The 18,758-nt window shown below is 42.6% G+C and overlaps 1 protein-coding gene across 3 annotated transcripts in view; it reads right to left on the bottom strand.

Annotated features, from left to right (window-relative positions):
* itpr1b (inositol 1,4,5-trisphosphate receptor, type 1b) overlaps positions 1 to 18,758 on the bottom strand; it is a 31,475-nt gene that overhangs the window by 2,863 nt on the left and 9,854 nt on the right. Inside the window, exons 36-62 of one of the 3 annotated variants that reach the window (XM_049732852.2) lie at positions 18,546 to 18,563; positions 18,130 to 18,156; positions 17,795 to 17,915; positions 17,536 to 17,720; positions 16,789 to 16,937; positions 16,248 to 16,359; positions 16,007 to 16,042; positions 13,067 to 13,102; positions 12,461 to 12,508; positions 12,050 to 12,179; positions 11,588 to 11,772; positions 8,648 to 8,831; positions 8,318 to 8,580; positions 7,649 to 7,849; positions 6,922 to 7,032; positions 6,688 to 6,783; positions 6,491 to 6,625; positions 6,247 to 6,354; positions 5,946 to 6,177; positions 4,802 to 4,924; positions 3,342 to 3,517; positions 3,088 to 3,252; positions 2,820 to 3,009; positions 2,380 to 2,463; positions 1,900 to 2,048; positions 1,558 to 1,723; positions 685 to 845 (exon numbers count right to left, since the gene is read on the bottom strand). In XM_049732852.2, the coding sequence (XP_049588809.1) occupies positions 685 to 845; positions 1,558 to 1,723; positions 1,900 to 2,048; positions 2,380 to 2,463; positions 2,820 to 3,009; positions 3,088 to 3,252; positions 3,342 to 3,517; positions 4,802 to 4,924; positions 5,946 to 6,177; positions 6,247 to 6,354; positions 6,491 to 6,625; positions 6,688 to 6,783; positions 6,922 to 7,032; positions 7,649 to 7,849; positions 8,318 to 8,580; positions 8,648 to 8,831; positions 11,588 to 11,772; positions 12,050 to 12,179; positions 12,461 to 12,508; positions 13,067 to 13,102; positions 16,007 to 16,042; positions 16,248 to 16,359; positions 16,789 to 16,937; positions 17,536 to 17,720; positions 17,795 to 17,915; positions 18,130 to 18,156; positions 18,546 to 18,563 (3,591 nt within the window). The remainder of the gene's footprint in view (positions 1 to 684; positions 846 to 1,557; positions 1,724 to 1,899; positions 2,049 to 2,379; positions 2,464 to 2,819; positions 3,010 to 3,087; positions 3,253 to 3,341; positions 3,518 to 4,801; positions 4,925 to 5,945; positions 6,178 to 6,246; positions 6,355 to 6,490; positions 6,626 to 6,687; positions 6,784 to 6,921; positions 7,033 to 7,648; positions 7,850 to 8,317; positions 8,581 to 8,647; positions 8,832 to 11,587; positions 11,773 to 12,049; positions 12,180 to 12,460; positions 12,509 to 13,066; positions 13,103 to 16,006; positions 16,043 to 16,247; positions 16,360 to 16,788; positions 16,938 to 17,535; positions 17,721 to 17,794; positions 17,916 to 18,129; positions 18,157 to 18,545; positions 18,564 to 18,758) is intronic. The other 2 variants (XM_049732858.2, XM_049732862.2) reach the window with 2 other exon arrangements.

Raw genomic sequence — 18,758 nt, 5'->3', positions numbered from 1 at the left:
TGTAAAAATTTGCTAGTAATGACAAGTCCGGTCTTCTTTTGGAAGCCACCGTGATACAGAAACATGTTCCTCTGTGGTTAAACTGGCAAGAAAAAAAAATTAACCCACAGGACAGCAGCTCTATTTGTCTAAAATCTGCCAAAATATCTCCGAATTTAGGGGAACGGCAAAAACTTTGCATTTGTTGATTTACTGCGCTGAGATTAGATGTAAGGTTTCACATACGCAATAAAGGGCAATGAGTGATTTACGAGTCATCGTGTCATGTTGTATACGTGACACTTCATCCTTGACTCCTCCACGAGTGACGTCAATCAAAGTCATTATCAGAGTAGTCTGTTTGCCGCCACCTTCTCTCCCGAGGTGTCTATTTCATCACCGAATCAAATGAAGCAAAGTAGGAGGCTGAACTTGAGAGTCGGATCGTCAGCAGGGTGCGAGTATGGCTGTTTGAGCGAAACATGTTTATCGCTCAAATTGGAGTCACTAACTATTTTGTTCCGTACGCCTGTTGCCGAGCGGGATTAAAAATCGTATGCCGGACACAGACGGTTCACAAAGCCGAGTCATGCAATAATACTTGAGAAGAATTCAAGGGGAAGGGATTACGTAATGCTGATTTGCTACTCTTGCTTCAAAAGAAAACTACTGCAGATGACTCAATTTCAAATTGTTCAAGCTTACCCTGATCATTTCAGCCACGTAGCTCTCAGGGCCAGTGTACTCAGTGGAGTCTTTGACCTTCACCAGGACGATGAAGAACAAGTAGTGCCACATGTTGTGTTCAACTTTGATGTGCTCCTCAAAGGTGACCGTCTTATTGTCAAATTTATCTCTCTCCAGACCTGCAACCAGAAAGGACAGATGAACCTAAACAACATGCTGCCAACATGGCGGAATTATGCTCGTGGAAAATGGGTGCAAAGGTTGGTTTGTTTGTTGTGCTAAATAAAAAAAACTTGTTTATTGGCCTTTTCAAATGGTAAGCAGTCACCTTACAAAGTCAACAATTACGACTTTAGTGATGGAAGAGAAATGAACAAATAAAAAATACCCTTAAAAACTGACTCCACCTCCTCCCCAGCAGCACCCGAAGTGACTCAGCAGTCATTCTGGGAAGCGGAGGCGTTTGCTTGTTTACACTACCCAGAAACGCAGCCCATTTCTAAACGCTTGCCACGCTGCATCAGCTCTGCCTTCTACGGCACGGCACGACACCTCAACGACACGGCGAAAGCTACTTCTGCTCCGACAGTAATCGGATCGGAAACAACATTTTAAAAGTGGTTGGAGCAGACAGAGAGTGGATATTAAAAGTCTGCAAGCTCTGTTCAAACACCAGGTTTTGGGATATTTAAAAAAATAGATCCAAAAAATAATCTCAAAACTACTATTGCTTAATTTTGCGTAATTGAATGCCACTTTTACCTCAAAGTCAGCACACACGAGTCTGTTTTATAAAAACCGAATCAAGTTCAGAAGTCCTCGTCGACTTTTCCCGACATTTTTGAAATTACACGCCGCAACACGGGGCGAGGCCCGCCCACGACGACTCACCGCAGATAAAACATGTCGTCTTCAGGATTTCCTCTTTCTTTTGCTTCTCACTCCTCAGGTCCGCAAACGTATCAATGATGACACCAAAGATGAGGTTCAGGACGATGATAATAACCATGAAGAAGAACAGCAGATCATAGATCACCCTGGCTGCAAAGAGCGGTTCCTGGTAAACCCAAGAGAAAAAAAAACTTTATTGTACATACACATTGGGTCATGCTCAATGGAAATAAATCATTTGGGAAGAGAACCGACGATGATCACGATTTATTTAAAGGAATTGTCATAAAAAAAAAAAAAAGACAATTGAATTTTTTGGACGACACAATTTCCATTGTGCACCTCTTTGGACGGCTTGCGCAGTACATCCCCAACACCTCCCCCGCTCCGAAGGCCGTGGCTCAAGACTGTGACAATGCACATGAGTAAGGAATCACATGCTCTTTCTTTGTCCTCTATCACCACTGCAGATGGTTGGATGGCATGAGAAGCTAGCGAGAAAAACACACACACGCAATGCTTTTGAGAATTCACCAAAACTAGGTCAGCTGACACCCGTGATTCACAGAAAGTGATTTGAGGTTAATACAAGAATTCGAAAGTAGCATGCATGTCGCTCTCCCAATGGAAGCTCGCGCCATCGCTGAGTGGAGCCATTGACTTACTTGTGCCTAAAGGTCATCCACCCCTGACCTGTAAACCCCGTGCCCCGATTTAAGGTTTGAAGCTTATTCCCCCGAGACAACAAGGAGCCTTGCCTTTTCACCCGGCAACAATTACGTACATGCAGAAAACAAGCTGAAGACCTTGATCACTACTTACGAGCTTCTGCAGAACAGTTTTCTCCATTTTCTTTTTGGCACATACCACCAGAGAAGAACTGTCCCATAATACTGGCTCCAAGTTCTGGAAGGCAAAGGATTCATACAATAGTTTTATCAATGGGTAACTTCAAGTTAAATACCCCTAAGCTTGTTTTTTGGTCAAGGTCATACAAAAATCCAGACAAAAATCAGACTGTCATGCGTGACCTCAGCAGATCCTAAGCTCTGGGAGCGTCTATAGAATTAGCTCCAAAAGATTTTTTTTTTTTTAACCTATCACGGAAATGTACTGGTGACGACAACTGATGATATAAACTAGATGTTAATTAAATAATGAATTAGATGAGAAACAGAAACAACCACAATATATTGTAATAATAAAACCGAAATCTAGACAATAAATAGTAAAAGGTTATTAAAAGCATTGAGAAGTCATACCCAGGGATTTGTTGGGTATCCTGTCGACAGCTAAAATGAAATCGTCTTTGAAGACAATGTAACCCACAATAGAGAAGAGGTAGACAAGAATCAGCGCCAGCACCGCTGTTAGCACAATGGAGCGGCCATTGCGGGTCACACTCTTGATAACATTCAGCAAGGTCTCTTCTCGATAAATAAGATCAAATAGCTGAAAACAAAACACAGTGTTTTTGATGCGTACAGTCGTCGGTCGGGTATGGTAGCATGTTTGTGTGTGTTCACCCACTAGCAGGCTATAAAAGAAGACGTGGACAAAGACCCCCAGGGTGCAGATAATCAGGTACAGTAGGTGGTACAGGAACTCCACATCGGTGATCATGGCTCGGTAGCCTCGTGTGAATGTACCACGGTTGCCAACAAAGCTCATCAGGAAGATGACTTTGTTACATAACTGACAACACAACACGAGACCCGTCACAATGACAGTAATTGCAAAGACACACAAAGATATGATTTGATGGAAAACAGTTTCATGCTTACATTAAAGCCACCCAGTAGAAGTAAGGTGGGCTCAAGGCCGACCGAAAAGATGAGCCGTAAGATAGTCGAGGCGATGAGTGCCCGGATACCGTGTGGCTGAGGCAGAACGACGACAATAGCGAGAGAAACCAGCATGGCCAGCCACAGCAAGGCAGATAGATGAGGTTCAAGGGTTCCTGAGGATGACCAAAGATAACAGTCACACTTTACACTCATTAAGACATTTTTTTTTTGACAGGAGACAATTCTCTGTTATTCAAAAAGGATCCTGGGTTAAGGTCTGGCGTGTAATTGGACATGCCTGTGCTTAAAGGTTGGGAATCATTTTGGTGGTATTTTGAGAATCTCTTGAGTATTTTACAGCTAAGACATGTCTCCAAAAAAAAAAGAAAAACAATCGCCCAGTGTACTAATGAGTACCTGCTCAGTGCCATGGTAACACAGCGTTCCAATTTTCACCATGAGGCCAAATAACAAAAGTTCGTATCGACCCCAGGTGACATAAATTGCCATTGGGAGTTTCCTTCTCGCCTCTGTGCTCAGATCCAAACGATGCAAACTAGTTACATAACCTGGCTGGCTAAAAATATACTTGGCTCAAGCTGAATTCACCGGGGATGGACGCGGCGTGCTGCATTGTAGCACGCCGCCCTGCGCTCGGACTGAGTTGGCAGCAAAGGCAGACAGAGAAGGTTGGATGTCACACACATTCTGAGACCTTTCATTTCTTCTCCGAACACAATCAGGGGAGGAATTTAAACTATGGTTGAAGTGCGATAATCAGCAAAATCTTTCAGGATCTTTGACACGACAAGCCGTATGACGTTTCTAAAGCTACTCCGACAATCTCGAGTCCTCTGAGAAAGTTGCAACAAAGGGGATCTCGCCGTTCAACCCCACATCTGAACAATTGGAAGTTCACGAGTATCACAATGCGAGTCTTCTCTCCGCTCGGGAACAATAGAAGCTTTAATGGCCACGGGTTCGCACATGCCCTCGGTTATTATGCTATTAAGAGAGCAAAAGGGGAGTTTTGTAATATTCTGCTTGAAGGAGGCCACTCTGGCTTCCATGGAAAAGAATTTTCACTTGGCTGAGTCTGTGTTGACCATAGCAGGAAATGTAAACTTTGGGGAAGAACCATGACCAAACACATAAACTCGTCCAGCACAAAGACAAAAACAACCGCTTGTAGATATCTAAATGTTATTTTAGAAAATCTACAAAAATGTTGGAAAAGTGATGCCAATTCTTCTATTTTTTGATTTAAAATATTTTTACATCTTTTTGCGTTTGTATTTTTACATCTGATGCTTTTTCTTTAAATCCACCTATTTTTATGTTTTTGTTACCGGCATCATAACATGAGGATAGAAGCAAAACAGCAGGAAGGTTGTGTCTGCTCATTTTAAACAAAAAAACTCACAACCAAAATGCATTTGTAGTCTGAGCTCGCTAACCTTCACGAAAGCCCTCCAGAGGGTAGAAGAAGGCCACCAGCAGGTTCATGAGAACAGCCAGGTTGAAAGAGATGCTGCTCCAGAAAGACATGTTCCTGGAGCACCAGTAGAGGATGGGCTGGGCTGAAATGATTGATACGCATCAAGAACATTATTATTTTTTTAATAACTGAATTACAGACTGCAGACTTAAGACTGTAGTCAGGAGAGCATGCCAATGAGACCCAAAAACAACCCCCCCCTCCCCCTCTCCACCCGCGGTTAATGAAAATACAGGAACTGAAGGTGGGGGATTTCTGAAATTTAGCAAATGATGTCATTCATGACAAGGGCTGAGCATCAATGGAACAATTCACTCTCCTTTTGTGCTTCTCCATTTTGGTAGGAAGAAGGTAGTACTCTTCCCACGATAGCAAAGAAATGATCATGCTTTGTGGGCAGTCATGGGACAAGCCGCAACACATGCATGTAACTAAAGAGTAACAAAAGGCGCTCCACCGTTCATATACTGATGACATCATTCGGAGGGTCAACAAAAGTAACGTATCATTATATTTAACAGTAACAAAGGCTTACTCATATATTTTGTGATATTACCACAGTTATATTAATATTGGTCCCATAAGAAAAAATTAAACTAAATAAAAGTTATGAAGAGAAAAGCACAATATAAATACAAATATATTGTATTGTATCAGCCACAAAGCTGACCACGCCCTTTTGTGTCTCAAGGCAAAAATCCAAACATGAACAAAGTAGCAACTTTGAGCACTTATTAAAATCTCCAACTCAATAAAAATCTTGTTTTGCCTAACATATTTTGCAAGGTGTGTCTACTAATATCTCTCCGGGAGGCCACATAGCTGTTATCCTAATTGAGTCCAAGGTTAAAAATGAATATTTTATATTAAAAAAGCAATTTCTTTTTTAACAAATTGTAAAAATCACTAAAGGTAATGTGCAGAATTAAAACATTATCTAACAATTAACAAACAGTGGTGCTTTCCGAATTGCCACCATATTAGACATGACGCTAAAACTTTAACGGCTAACTTGTGTTTTCATCAAGGCCCGGAGAGATATGAGAAGAAGTCATACGAAAGTGTAACTAGAAGGAATAAAGTTGTTTCGGAGGAACACGCACAGGGAACGGTGTTGGCGTTTCCAGTCGCCTCTTGAGTACCTCGCAGCTTCTTCTGCCAATTCATCTCATTAAAAAGATCCTCGGAGCGCAAGAAGAAGTCATTTATCTTGCTGCCTTGCTCGTCGCGCTCCGTGGTGTAGTACACACGGAGTTTGGACTCTTGAGTGAGAAACTCGCAGATGTTGGGCACGGGAAAAACGATTTGCTCCATGGTTCGGTCCAAACGGACAATCTGAACGGAAGCACAACAGCATGAAACATTTGACCCGATCCAGAAGATACGAAAACACGGGCGACAGACCTCAATCTGAGCTGTGTGCTTTGCGTAAAACTCCAGCGCCTCGTCACCTTCTCCGTACGTCCCTCCTGGTTTCAACATGCCTTGCAGTTCCTTGTTATGCCGGGCCAACTTCAATGACAAACAAAACATCTCTGGAGATCGTGATTCAGCTTTTCAAATTAAAGACGATCCTTAAACGGTTAGAAACGGTCCAATGCCTGAAGGTATTCACGCGTGTGAGCGTGTGTGCTCCCACAGTTCTTACTTGATGTGCCAAGATATAGATATTGTGGCCAACATTTCGCGGAGAAGCAGAGTGTTCTTCTTCTCCGTCTTCACCCTCCTGAGGCTCCTCCACCTCTATCTCCCCTTGCATGTAGGCCTTCTTGATCACTTCAACCTGCACAGACATCATGTCAGAAGAAATCCAGAGAATTTGGATGGATTGAATGAACCACGTACCAGTTCTTTAGGCCTCATGTTGTACAGGATCCTTTCGGCATTCTCGCTATCGTGACGACTCTCCATAATGGCAAGAAGAAGCTTGGAGGCGTTATTCTGCGGGGGACATTGCACGGAAAAGTAGCTTTTAAAGTAGTTTTATTATCGTGAATTTCAGCAATATACACCAATCGAAAATCACTGGAGTGGCTGGATGGGATGAAAAATGAAACAATGAAATGACCCATGACTTACTTTGAGTTCCAACACCAAGTCCATCCTCTTCTTGCCAAGTGGATTGATGTCATTGAGGATAAGCGCGATGATAATGTCAATGCCATTGCATTCGTGCGTCGCAATGCAGTTCTACAGGAGAAACGAGGAGACATACGTGCATAAACTCAGTTAAAATTGAAATTTATCACTTCACATGTGGAACAAGCAATTATTTTGGGCTTTTCCCCGCATAAGAGCTTTGGGGATCATGCATGCAGATGTCTTGAGAAAATATAATAGACTACCTGTAGAAAACAATATTTAAGGAGATTCCTGCCTCTCATCTGAGTGTGCATTGACGAGATTATGAAATTGGCGAATCACATCGAGCTCGGGGAAAAAAAAAGAAGCACATGCTTGTGGATCTGCTGTGTAAAAATATAGTTGAAGACAGCTTAAGTAGCACTCGAGGGCACTTTCTTTTCGTGACTGATAGGCATGTAAATTTGGAGATCACACACCCCGGTCATGTGCTGAGGAGGAGGCTCACATTTCTTGACTGCGGGTCAAACTTGCTGAAGGCCGTCTTTGTGCTGCCTTGTTTATTTGGGCATGTCACTAGTCGTAAACATTACGCCGGAATAGGGATATCGGTTGATCTCATTTCCGTTTCGATTAACAAATAACTTCTTCTCACTTTGTACTCCCTTTAAAGCACTCAGGAAAGTGAAAAGGAGTCCAAACTAAACTACGCGGTGTGGATCACCTGGTTCTCATGACAGGGACCTTGGCAGTATTCAGTGAGGCTCTCCACGGTCTGGTTGATGAGTCCCACATTCTTCTCGTTGATGTAAAGTCCGAGCAGCCCCAGACCTCCCGTGGTGCTGCCGCAAATACAGTCCAGGAATTGAAGTGTCTCGCAAACCAGGTTGTAGTTGTTCTTGTTATTTTGATTGCGTAGGAAGTTCTGGAGGAGATGAACGGAATAAAACCATGAGAGCGTCAGACTGTATCATAGCTTGGAGATCACCGTTTATTTTGTTCTGAGCTTTCCTTTGACTAATTGTACCATCAAGATGGCTACAGGATCTTAAATCTGTTGTCATAGCAACAGATACAGATATTCTTTAAAGGTAGCTTATACAGCTATTAAAATTCTTGCCAAAATAAAATTGCGTAAATATTTTTTTTTGTTTGGTGCAGAATCAATGCGTGAAGGAAGTGTGGCTCACTTGAGCTAAACAACAACATCCAGCTCATAGTGAAACCAGACTGAAACCGACCAGACATGGAAACAGCTGCAAGAAGTTCTGCAACCGGTGCCTATTTTCAACAGTTTCATTTCTACTCATGTGAGTGTGCAGATTAAAAAAAAAAAAAAAAAGGGTTGAAAGTTTAATTATGTGAAAGGTCATTGTGTGTGTGTTTGACAGACCTGCAGATCTCTGTTGTGATTTTCACACAGCAGTTGCATGAGCCGCAAGATGGGCTGCATGATGGTGATGATGACACTCATCTCGCCGTCCTCCTGGCCCTTATCGGCGGTCGCTAGGGAGGAGCTATCGGCCGCCGCTTGGTGCTCTTCAGCTTCAACCTCACGGCGGTATGTTGTGAAGGCCTTCTTGGTGACAGCTGAGGCTTCCACCAGCTGCTCCTTCACCTCCTCGGTAACCGCAGCCACCAGTGCCACGTCCTTAACTAACCACAACAGTCAAACACTATAATTTTCATTCACGCATTATTTTATGATTTTGTAGCCGCTCACCTTTGTTGCGCGCTGGCGTGTCTTTGTCGGGAGGCTCCTCATCTTTCTTCTTGCTGCCCAAGTCACTTGTGTTCACAGTCACCGTGGCCTTGATTTCCTGCTGGGCCAGCTTCATGCGTTCGTTGAACACCTTGAAGAATTTCTCGGACTTGTTATCGCCTGTCAAACGCTGATAGAATGAGCGCTGTGTGGGGAAAAATGAAAAATTTTGTGGGCAAAATAAATTGCTTACGAAAAAACTAAATGTTTTTGCGTTCAACAGCCTTTTCAGAATGAGAGTTAATTTTTCAGTTCTAATTCATGTTAAGGGTCACATAAATAACAAATTTAAGTCCCTATTTCTCGTTTTTAAACAAATATTAAATCTCCGCTGAAGAAAAAAAACCTCTCAAATTTGCACATGCTGCACACGTGGTCACATGCTTGCACACAGCTGTGCAGAAGCCAACATTAACAGGATTTTGTGTGTGTGTGTGCGTGTGTGTGCATGTGATTCCAAACCACAAACCACGTAAGCAATGTGGACAATAATTATGCAACCTTTCCAACAAGGCCAACGTTTGCCATTTGTTATTCACAAATTTGAGGTGAGGCGGGACAAGTTCCGTTGAATAGCTGTCAATACAAAGGAGCGTCTCGTTCAATGGCGTTGTACGTCACCTGTTGCTTTTCATATGTTCTGTCCTATTTTCTTCTCAACAATCCCTCCTTACATAAGAAGAGTAATCAGCTGAGTGGTGACAGTGAAGGCACACTGCCGCCGCCTCAGAGCTAACACTGTTACATCAGCTCCCGCAAGCTGATTAGTGAGGAGAGGAGAACCTGAACTCGAACCTGCCCTACTTTTTTGTGCTACAATTGTACAAAGCCGTAGGTGTCGTTTTGTAAATCTGTGTGTAAGACTGGTGGCAAGCTTAGTCATCGCATGCATACACCAGATATACTCGAGAAGCAGTGTGCAGTCATTTGATTGATCTCAAGTACTAAGAATTGAAGAACATTTAACACATTATGTCAATCTGTTAAGACAAGTGATTAGATAAGGAGTCGTTCGTCTCACGCAAGCCGACCTACTTGTCCGGACACCCAATAGCTTTCCCGGATTGTTGGCTCACAAGACGTTACATGAACCTCACGACAGTAGCAATGAATATTTTCCGGAAAGCGATCCAATCGATAAATCCTCAAAGTATTGTATCTTGAGACGTATGTGCATGTTTAAACCAGACTGCATGTGACAAGAAATTTGAACTGTTATCTCACAGCCTGTGGCAAGATCAGAACCTTGTTACATAAAGTGTGTTATGCCACAATCTCCTTGCAAACCCAACATCTGGTTGATAAAAAAACTACAAACGCCGCTAATTTTCTCAGCATCCCAAGCCGACAAGTAACTGCAAAGATAAGCACCTTGATAAAAAAAAAAAAAAAAAAAAGAGACTTGACAGCTGGTATGTTAATAACACTAAAGACAAGAATTTCAGTTTGCTGAGGCTTTCCTCAAAGCGAGGTGAAGTGAACTCGAATGCCGTAGCGGGTGGTAAATCATACTAAGAAGCCCGAGGGGAGCCACAAAAAGCCTATTGAGTAAGAGGGTGGCACCTGTTTTCTCGTGTGACAGGATCTGAGGTCATGAAGACAGCGTTGTGAGGATGGCGCAGCCGAGCGTCTGCATTTCTTCCCTTATGTAACAACGCTCACGGCCACACACCCTGCCCGGATTGATTTGATCCCTTCGGCTTCCAAGTATATCCCGCCAACCCGTGTGCCCATGTGTTGGTGGATTGTGCGGACAAGTGGGAAAATTATTTGGTGGTGCTTTGATTTCGACAGCGTGTCGACACCTCAAGTTTCACTAAAATGAAAATAACGCCACTGCGGGTTGAAATGTTCATGTATTCATTTGCAAGAGGGAAATCATGAAGAATTAAAGAGGGAGTTTGCAATTTTCAGTGGGCCTGCATTTAAATCGTTCTAGCAAAACTGGAAATTTTAAATGTACTGTATAATAGCATACAGTACTTGCCATAAATAATTATCCAAGAGGGATGTGTTGGGACATCGGGCAAAAGGTCAGCCATAATGAGGCGGGCCTAATTTGTTTTTTGTGCTTCTTAACGCATTTTTATGCCGCTTGAGCAAATGCGGCAAACACCCTGTGACTAAAGAGTGTCTCTGGGTCCATCTCTCTGTTCTTTCAAAGCAAAAATCAGTTGTCATGAAGCCAAGAGCAAATTAAGTGCCTCCAAGGCATGTTTTTGTCCTGCTTTGGACAACAAGAAGCCCTCTGTCCTAAAAAGAGGCGAGGCAACCCGTCGTTATGTAAGAAATAAAAATGTGACGCATCTGTCGATGTATTGCAAATTCACTCCACACTCCGACATACTTGTCAAGCGTGAAACAATAGCATCTAAAAGTTGAAACATTCACCGCCACCTTCGACCGAAAGCAAAATGCACGCCAGGGGCAGGCTTACAGTCGAGGACAGTGAGCCCCTTTGTGCTCTGACCTCAGTGCACAGTCAACAAGTCAAATGAGTTCATCTGCTCTCAGGGAGGCTGACGGGAGGGTCTCGGCCTCCAAAAGCTTCCGAGAGCTCCTGAAATCTCTCGAGGCCTCAGACAGGCTGGGGTTGTTGCAAAGCGTGACCCATTTAAAAGTCCATTTGAAATGTTGGGAGGCCAGAGCGTCATCCCGCCAGGGCAGGCAGAAGCTTATGTAACACGAGTCATGTGAGCGCTTTTGTGTACTCTGAGCAGTCGGGGATTGTCAGGTAATGCTACGACGTGGAGGGAAGCGAGCATATTATGCAACACCAAAGAGTACTATTACACGGAGCGCGCAAAGTGCATATCCTCTAAGAACAACAACTACAGTTCTGGATGCTTCTTGCAATTTCAAGCTTTACTTTACAAATACTTTTCGTCCTCCGATGCTTACCTGGATGACCGTGTTTCCACCCTCCAGTAGGGCGATGGCCAGCAGTATGCTTTCTTGGAAAATGCGATCACTGGTGGCATTCATGATGAGGTCAATCACCAGATCAGAAGCTCCCTCTTTATCTAGGTGGCACTGGACCTCTGCCAAACTCAGTTCCCCTCGCCCTCCAACCCCGGAGCTGACAACTAGTCACAAAAAAAGAAAAACAGATGAGAATATTAGAATATTTTAGACAAAGTCTACACTAAAATGCTGTTAAAATAGTGAATTATTTAATACAGGCAGTTTAGAATAGGTTTCCAATATATTCTGCAAACACATCCTCATCCACTTAACTTAGAAGATGCATAACATCAAATCGTATATAAAAAACACACAATTGCCATGGAAACTCATAAATGATTTTTTTTTTCCAGGTGCGTAATTTTCACCAAAACACATAACATCTAAATACCCATCTACCTGTAAGAGGCTTCCCCTGTGAACCAGTGGAAAGTGGGGCATTGCTGAAGGGCGTATGACTATCTCTCCTCGGCCCAGATTTGACATTTCCATAGTATCGGTTGACCAGGATCTGCCGCAATACTTCTCCCTATCAGGATAAGAAACATGTCCATTTGTAATTTCCTTTGTTTGATTATTAGCATAATTGTGTAACACATATTCAAGGAGTACGCAAACTAAAAACTGCTGGGTTACAAATTGGACCGACCCAAGAAGTTGGGTCAATTTGATATCATAATTCACATACATGTGTGGCAGGAAGGTGAGTGAGTGCCATGCTGTGGTCGGTCATGTGACTGAGGGCTCACAAAGTTAGTCATTTGTTAGCAGTTAGATGGAGCCCTGAAGCGGAGCGAACTAAGTACCTACCCTCCTCTGATCCTCCAGTTGCTTCTGAGGCTGGTTGGGGTCAAGCTCCTTTTAAGGGTGAGTTGAGTTAGCAGAAAGCAGTCAAAGAAGTGAAAGGGTTGGTATTTGTTAATACGGTGCATATTAGATTTACATGCGTGCATATTACATCATGCAGGAGGTAAGTAGGAGTCATGCAAGGGTGCTTTAATATTTTCAAACACACCGACGTCTTGCAGAAATTATTAGAATGCTCGATTCCAACTAAAACATAAAGCCATTTTCCCACCCTCGATCAAAAAAAAAAAAAAAAAGCCGTTGTCAGCATTTCTACAATCTCATGTTGTGAACTCCTTCATGGCTAGATTTTTTTTAGCTCAAGTTCTGGTGCCAGTGAGGGAGACACAAATCACTGCAAAAAGAGGGACGCAAACTAGGGACACACACAGTCAACAAATACACAAAATCTAATTCCTTCACACACAAGGCTTACTGACACAAACTGTGGATTTAGAGAAAAGTAGAATGAATGTATGGAAAGTGTACAGGGAATCCAAATGACATTGTTAAGATTTTCTAAAGGGAAGCCAAAATTTGGTGCCAGCCCAGTATGGATCATAAACACACCTCATCGGGGACTTCGGGTTCAGGTGGAGGTGCCAGCTGATAAGGAATAAAAGGATGATGTTAGTCAAGGTTTGAAGATGATCAGTTAGTGGTGGTGCTACATGGCAAGTCACTTATGGCAACGCTTCAAAAATGCGGCAAAATATTCATCACACAAAGCTTTCACACGACAAACAACACATTAGGCATGCACGTGACAAAACAAGATACATGTATTGAATTATATGTCATCTCGGGCAGGGGTCCTCAACCACCGGGATCGTTAGCAGCCCTCAGGCTATTTAGCAGTATTTAGTTTTTTTTGGGGGAATGGCAGAGGGGATGGGGCCTGAGAAACCATGTGGTTGCAGCCACAACTCACAGGGCACCCAGAATCAATCGGCAGTTATTAACAGGGTGTCCACACTTACGCAAACAAACAATCAATAGTTTTATTTTATTTTCCCTATCAAAACAGTTTCTTTCTTTTCCAATTGTGTTATGACCGTAATTTCTGGACTATAAGGCGCACCTAAAAACCTAAAATTTTCTCAAAAGCCGACAGTGCGCCTTATAGTCCGGTGCGCCTTATTTATATGGGCCAAATTCCTAAATTTAAACTTGCCTGAAGCATTGTGTCATGAAATCAATCATAAGTGGCCCGCTGAAGACTATGAATCATGAATCAAAAAGACTATGGATCATTATTTTGTGATTATAAAGTAATTTGTTGCATCTGAAGTTGAAATAAAAAAGATAAAATGGAGAATGATTTGACTTGGATTAAAAATCTGACATGATGCATTAATGGTGCGCCTTATAGTCCGGAAAATACGGTACATTAATAGTGTAACAAGTGATCAACTGATTTACATCAGTCTTGGTTTTGTATGTATATAACAAAAACCTGCCAAGTGGAAGAAGGGTGTGTAGACTTTTTCTATATATTCTGTACTCAACTAGAAGAGACAGACATCTCTTTTTGGAGATTGCCATTCTTGCGTTTAATTGTAAACATTATCAGACAACTTTCTATATTGTTAGTGTCAGTTGCCACATCATTGAGGAGTTTACATTCCAGGAAAGAGAAAAAAAAAAGGGAGGGGGGGGCGTGTTGGCTCTTATGCAACAGCTTCCTGAAGCTGGCTTGAACCCAAGAATCATGTAGTATTTGTCTTAAGGAAACTGGGACAGTGCTTAAGAATCTGCACCACCCCCTACCGAGTGTGGAAAAAAATAACAGCCTCTCGACTTCACTCTCTCTGGCAGTCAGACAGGATGAATGAGGACAAGCCGAGTTTGTCTGAGGTTGCTTGGCAGGGGGAAAAAAAAAAGAAGCAGACGGAAGTGAAGGGAAAATAAAAAGCGTAGAGAGGCAAGATTGCGCGAGTGGAAGTGAACGGTTCATTTACATGGCACAATCAAATGTGGACAGACAAGAATGAAGACATTTTGAAGACCAACAATCAAAATAGTAGCCGAAGTCGTTTTGGGGGAGGAAACAAGACAGCGAGCGGGCCGACAGAATCCAACGCATGTGCACGCGAGGGAAGCATGAGCACATGGAGTGAATGATATAATCGGGCTTGATTGCGAGAGTGCCAGCGTTTTCACGTGTTGTTTTTCTTTCTCTGGCATTTGATCAACTTTCTATTTCGGGAAGAATGAGATCACAAGAAAGAGCGAAGGGGGCATTGTGGTGCGTCACACAGAAGCATAAAGGGCTCGTGTGTTTCCTCCTCGGGAGGTTTGTTTTACTTGTCGTCTTTGAGAGCAATGTAAAAACATGTCACTAAAAGGAAGACAAATGTTTCCGACAAAACCCCACATTCAAGGTTTCGGCAAATAAAATATCCCCATATCGACTTGCCTGACGTCAAGCGCTTCCAAACTATACATCTAGGGCCTAGATTCTCGGCTTAGTTCCATTTTGATATTAGTCAGCTATGACAAATGTGAAAGGGCGCAGTCACACCCAGCATTCGACTGACACCTCCTTACAACAACAACCAAAAAGGGGAACCTTTCACTTCCTTCTGAGCGCTTGTCATCTCATGATCATACACACCTATGACTGCCGCTATCTGGTCCCTGCGACATAGACAATCCCCTGCTAAATATTCTCAAAAGAATTAAAACAAGGGATGTTTGATATCACTTTTTTTTAGACCGATACCAGTACGAGTACTCAACTTGTTAGGAGTCACTGATATCAAATACCGATACCACTAGTACAGGGGTGCCAAACTCATTTTTTTTGGCGGGCCGCATTGTAGTCATAGCTTCTTTCGGAGGGCCATTATGACTGTCACCCAAATAAATGTATGAAACAAACTGACAAATAACTCATTTTCAAATCAGATGAGTAAAAACTGGTCAAATATTTAAGAAAAAAGATATTAAAAGTGAAAATTTGCAATTCTAGTAATGACACACGAATTTGATGCACAATTTGTCTTCGCGGGCCACATAAAATGATGTGGCGGGCCGGATCTGACCCCCGGGCCTTGAGTTTGACACCTGTGCACTAGTACTTTCGATATATACAATTTCCCCCCCCCCTCAAAAAAACACAAGAATCCAATACACAGCCAAGGTAATATTCCCAAAGTGAAAAAGAATAAATAAATAAATAAATGTCTACGGAAGACCGACAGACTCAAGCTTAATGTGTGTATATAATCGATTTCAAAAAGACAAATTAAAGGAACTAGTGCTGACCAAATACTCCGGGCACGTCTTTGACGTTCAGAATTTTTTCTTTTGACACTTTAAATGTGTGTGGGGTAAACAAAAAAACTAGGATTTAAAAGCACGTGATGCACCCGGAGTATTTAAAGTGCTCAGTTGGGATGGGATGGACAAAGTTGCGGTCAAAGCTCACAAATAGACGCTAGTAAGCATGTTTCTACTATTAGTGGGAGTGGGTATGCGTTATTAGTTCAAATAAAAACAATCAACCTCAGCCACATCCATTTCATCATCAAAGGCAATCAGCTGGAAGAAAAAAAAAACAAAAGTATAAGGGCCAGAATTAGTACGGTGCCATTAGTGTGTTAAGCGCAGTCAACTACACACACGAATAAAACATGCAATGTTAGTACATGCTGTTAAGAGTTTGCAAATTGATCATTCAAAGGTGGAAGCTGATCTTCTGGGTGTAACAGTGTGTGCTCATTTGGTGAAACCTTGAGGGTGGTACCTTCTCTCCGTAGCCACGGTCCTTTGTCATCATCTCCCTGAGAGTCTGCAGAACTTTGATACACAGACGCTCCTCGTTCTCCTCCAGCAACTGCTTGGTGTGTTTAATGAGTCTGGTATTCAGTACACGGAGGGACAAATAGCTGTTACATGTCATCTTCACAGAGGTGGATTGAATTTATGAAAATAGATTTGATAGACTTGGTTAAGATGAAAATTGGCAAGATGCATTTAAAATCAAAACCAAAATCCAGCTTCCTCTCCCTAAATAATCAAAGGGCATGAGAGTTCAGAATTTAAAATTGTCACTTGTAGGGTCTCTGTGTAAAGCCAAGCGTTGGGCTAATCCAACATCGACCCCACGTGCCCCACCACTTTGTCTCTAATCCGGTCTGAGCTCGTATCAAGCGCAACACCGCAGCCAAGTGTGCCTATCATGTGAGAACTGGTTCAAAGCATATGGCTTGACACGCACTCAGGACCTGCAAGGCCTGCATGAGAAGCCACCATCTTGAATAGAAAGAAACACCATAGTTTCATACTTTGATATGAATCCTCCACTTTCACATTTCTTGCGAGCTTCCGTGTTCTCAGGGAAGAGCAACTCGGGACGATGCAGGACATCCACGAGCACCGAGAGCTCGGCTTGGACCAGCGGCCGGAGACGGTCCTCCAGAGCGGAAACAATGTCCTGCACATCGATATAACCAGAACCAGGTGTGATCATTCCGACACATTGTTGATCTGAATTAGTTCAACTAATGCACTCATTTGTGACCGCGCTTGGTTAATAACTTAAGACTAGTCTTATTATTTTTCCTCGTAAGAGCCTTGAAAGCCATTTAGTTGGCTTGGTGAGTCAAGATCATTTAAATAAACCATTTGAGTAAAAGTGGCTTATCAAGTGGGGTCCACAAACATTTTTTAACCAATTTCCAATAAAAATAATAAATTACCTCAGCCGTTAGCTACATACTAGGTTTTTCTTCGTAAGATAAATAGGTGCTTCTTCTACTGTTAAGTGCTAATGTTGGTCTCTCTCGAGGGTTAGCCACGTGGCTAACTGTGACAGGAAACAGGGATGAACTCGCTTGGACCATGGGATGTCCACTTCTATGTGCACATTAAGCAAGGTTGAGAAATCACTGCAGGCTTTGGCCCAACCGCAAGGGCGTCAGAGACTCCAAGCGTAAGCACCGTCATGCATTACAAGAATGTGACTGCTCAAATGATTTCCCCAGAATGTGATGTCGGCAGTATTTGTTGCTAACAAGGCGAAATATGCCCACCTGAAGCCTTTCGATGATGTTCCTATAATCTTTGGAGGTTGGAATTCCAGAATCTCGCCTAGATGTGCTTTTAGCTGACAGTTTCCAGTTGAGGAGGCTCTTCTGAACAACATTATTGGACTTGACGAATAAATTATTCACTTGACTGTCCAGATCCACTGGGATGGCGATGGCTCTGCTCTTAGCTGGGTTGAAAATGAAGTCAACTTGCGAAATTGGTGCATCACATCAAACCAACAATATGCTGTAGATATCTTACCAACATCTGAGAGGACTTTAATGCAAGCCTCCACTGCGGCTTTCTGCACAGGGTTAAGCCAGTTACAGTGGAACACTCGGAAAACCCCCTGCAGCAGTTGTACGAACACGGGCTGTCGAGTCTGGAAAAAAAAAAAACGCCGTATCGTAAATTTGGGTTTAACGTGAACTGTAAAAGAAGAAGAAGAGCAACATGACTAGTCTATTGGAGTGGGTTCCCTGGCTCCAGAGATTTAGTACGCCAGCTGTTTGGGGCAGTTTGTGGTTAACAGCTGGTTGCTACATGCTGGAAGACAAATCTATCGGTCGCTCTCAGCCCTAGCGGACAATAAATACCTCAGTTATCTTTCCCAGAATGGCAGCCTGCAAAAGAGGGTGGTGATATCATCGATAAATCTTGAAACAAATGGGGTTGTGTTAAAAAGATCTACTGGATGTGATGGAGAGATTTCGCAAGGGGAATTCAACTGCAGGTGACAACAAGGTTACAAACTATTTGACCCCGTCAAGCACTATAACTTCAGAGTGACCATTTCAAGTCATTGCATCATCTCCAGCCAGTTCCAGCAAAAACCTTGTGCAAGACACCCACACATTTGGGAACAACAAAGTCAATATGCTGACGAGGCCACGACAAAACCGCAGAGTGGAGATGGACTCGCTACTTCTTCCACCACAATTCCTCAAATCACATGCACAAAACGTTGGGATAGGTTGGAAAACTACTCACAGGGAGGATTATTATTACTTACATACATATTGCGAGCCATCTAAGCACAGAAAGGAATTCCATATTTTATGTTGACATCAAAATCATGATCTTAATCAAATGGGCTCTGTAACTTTATAAATAATCAAATTCTGTTGCAAAAAGTTATTTGTTGAACAAGAAAGTTTACGATTGTTCCTATAATGGTCAATAATGAATTGATTTAACTTTCTTCCAACTCAAATTAGAGTTTTAG

The sequence above is a fragment of the Syngnathus scovelli genome, chromosome 11, assembly GCF_024217435.2.
Source record: "Syngnathus scovelli strain Florida chromosome 11, RoL_Ssco_1.2, whole genome shotgun sequence".
NCBI lineage: Eukaryota > Metazoa > Chordata > Actinopteri > Syngnathiformes > Syngnathidae > Syngnathus > Syngnathus scovelli.
Note: the sequence above shows the minus strand (reverse complement) of the source record. Positions and strands in the feature narration are given on the sequence as shown.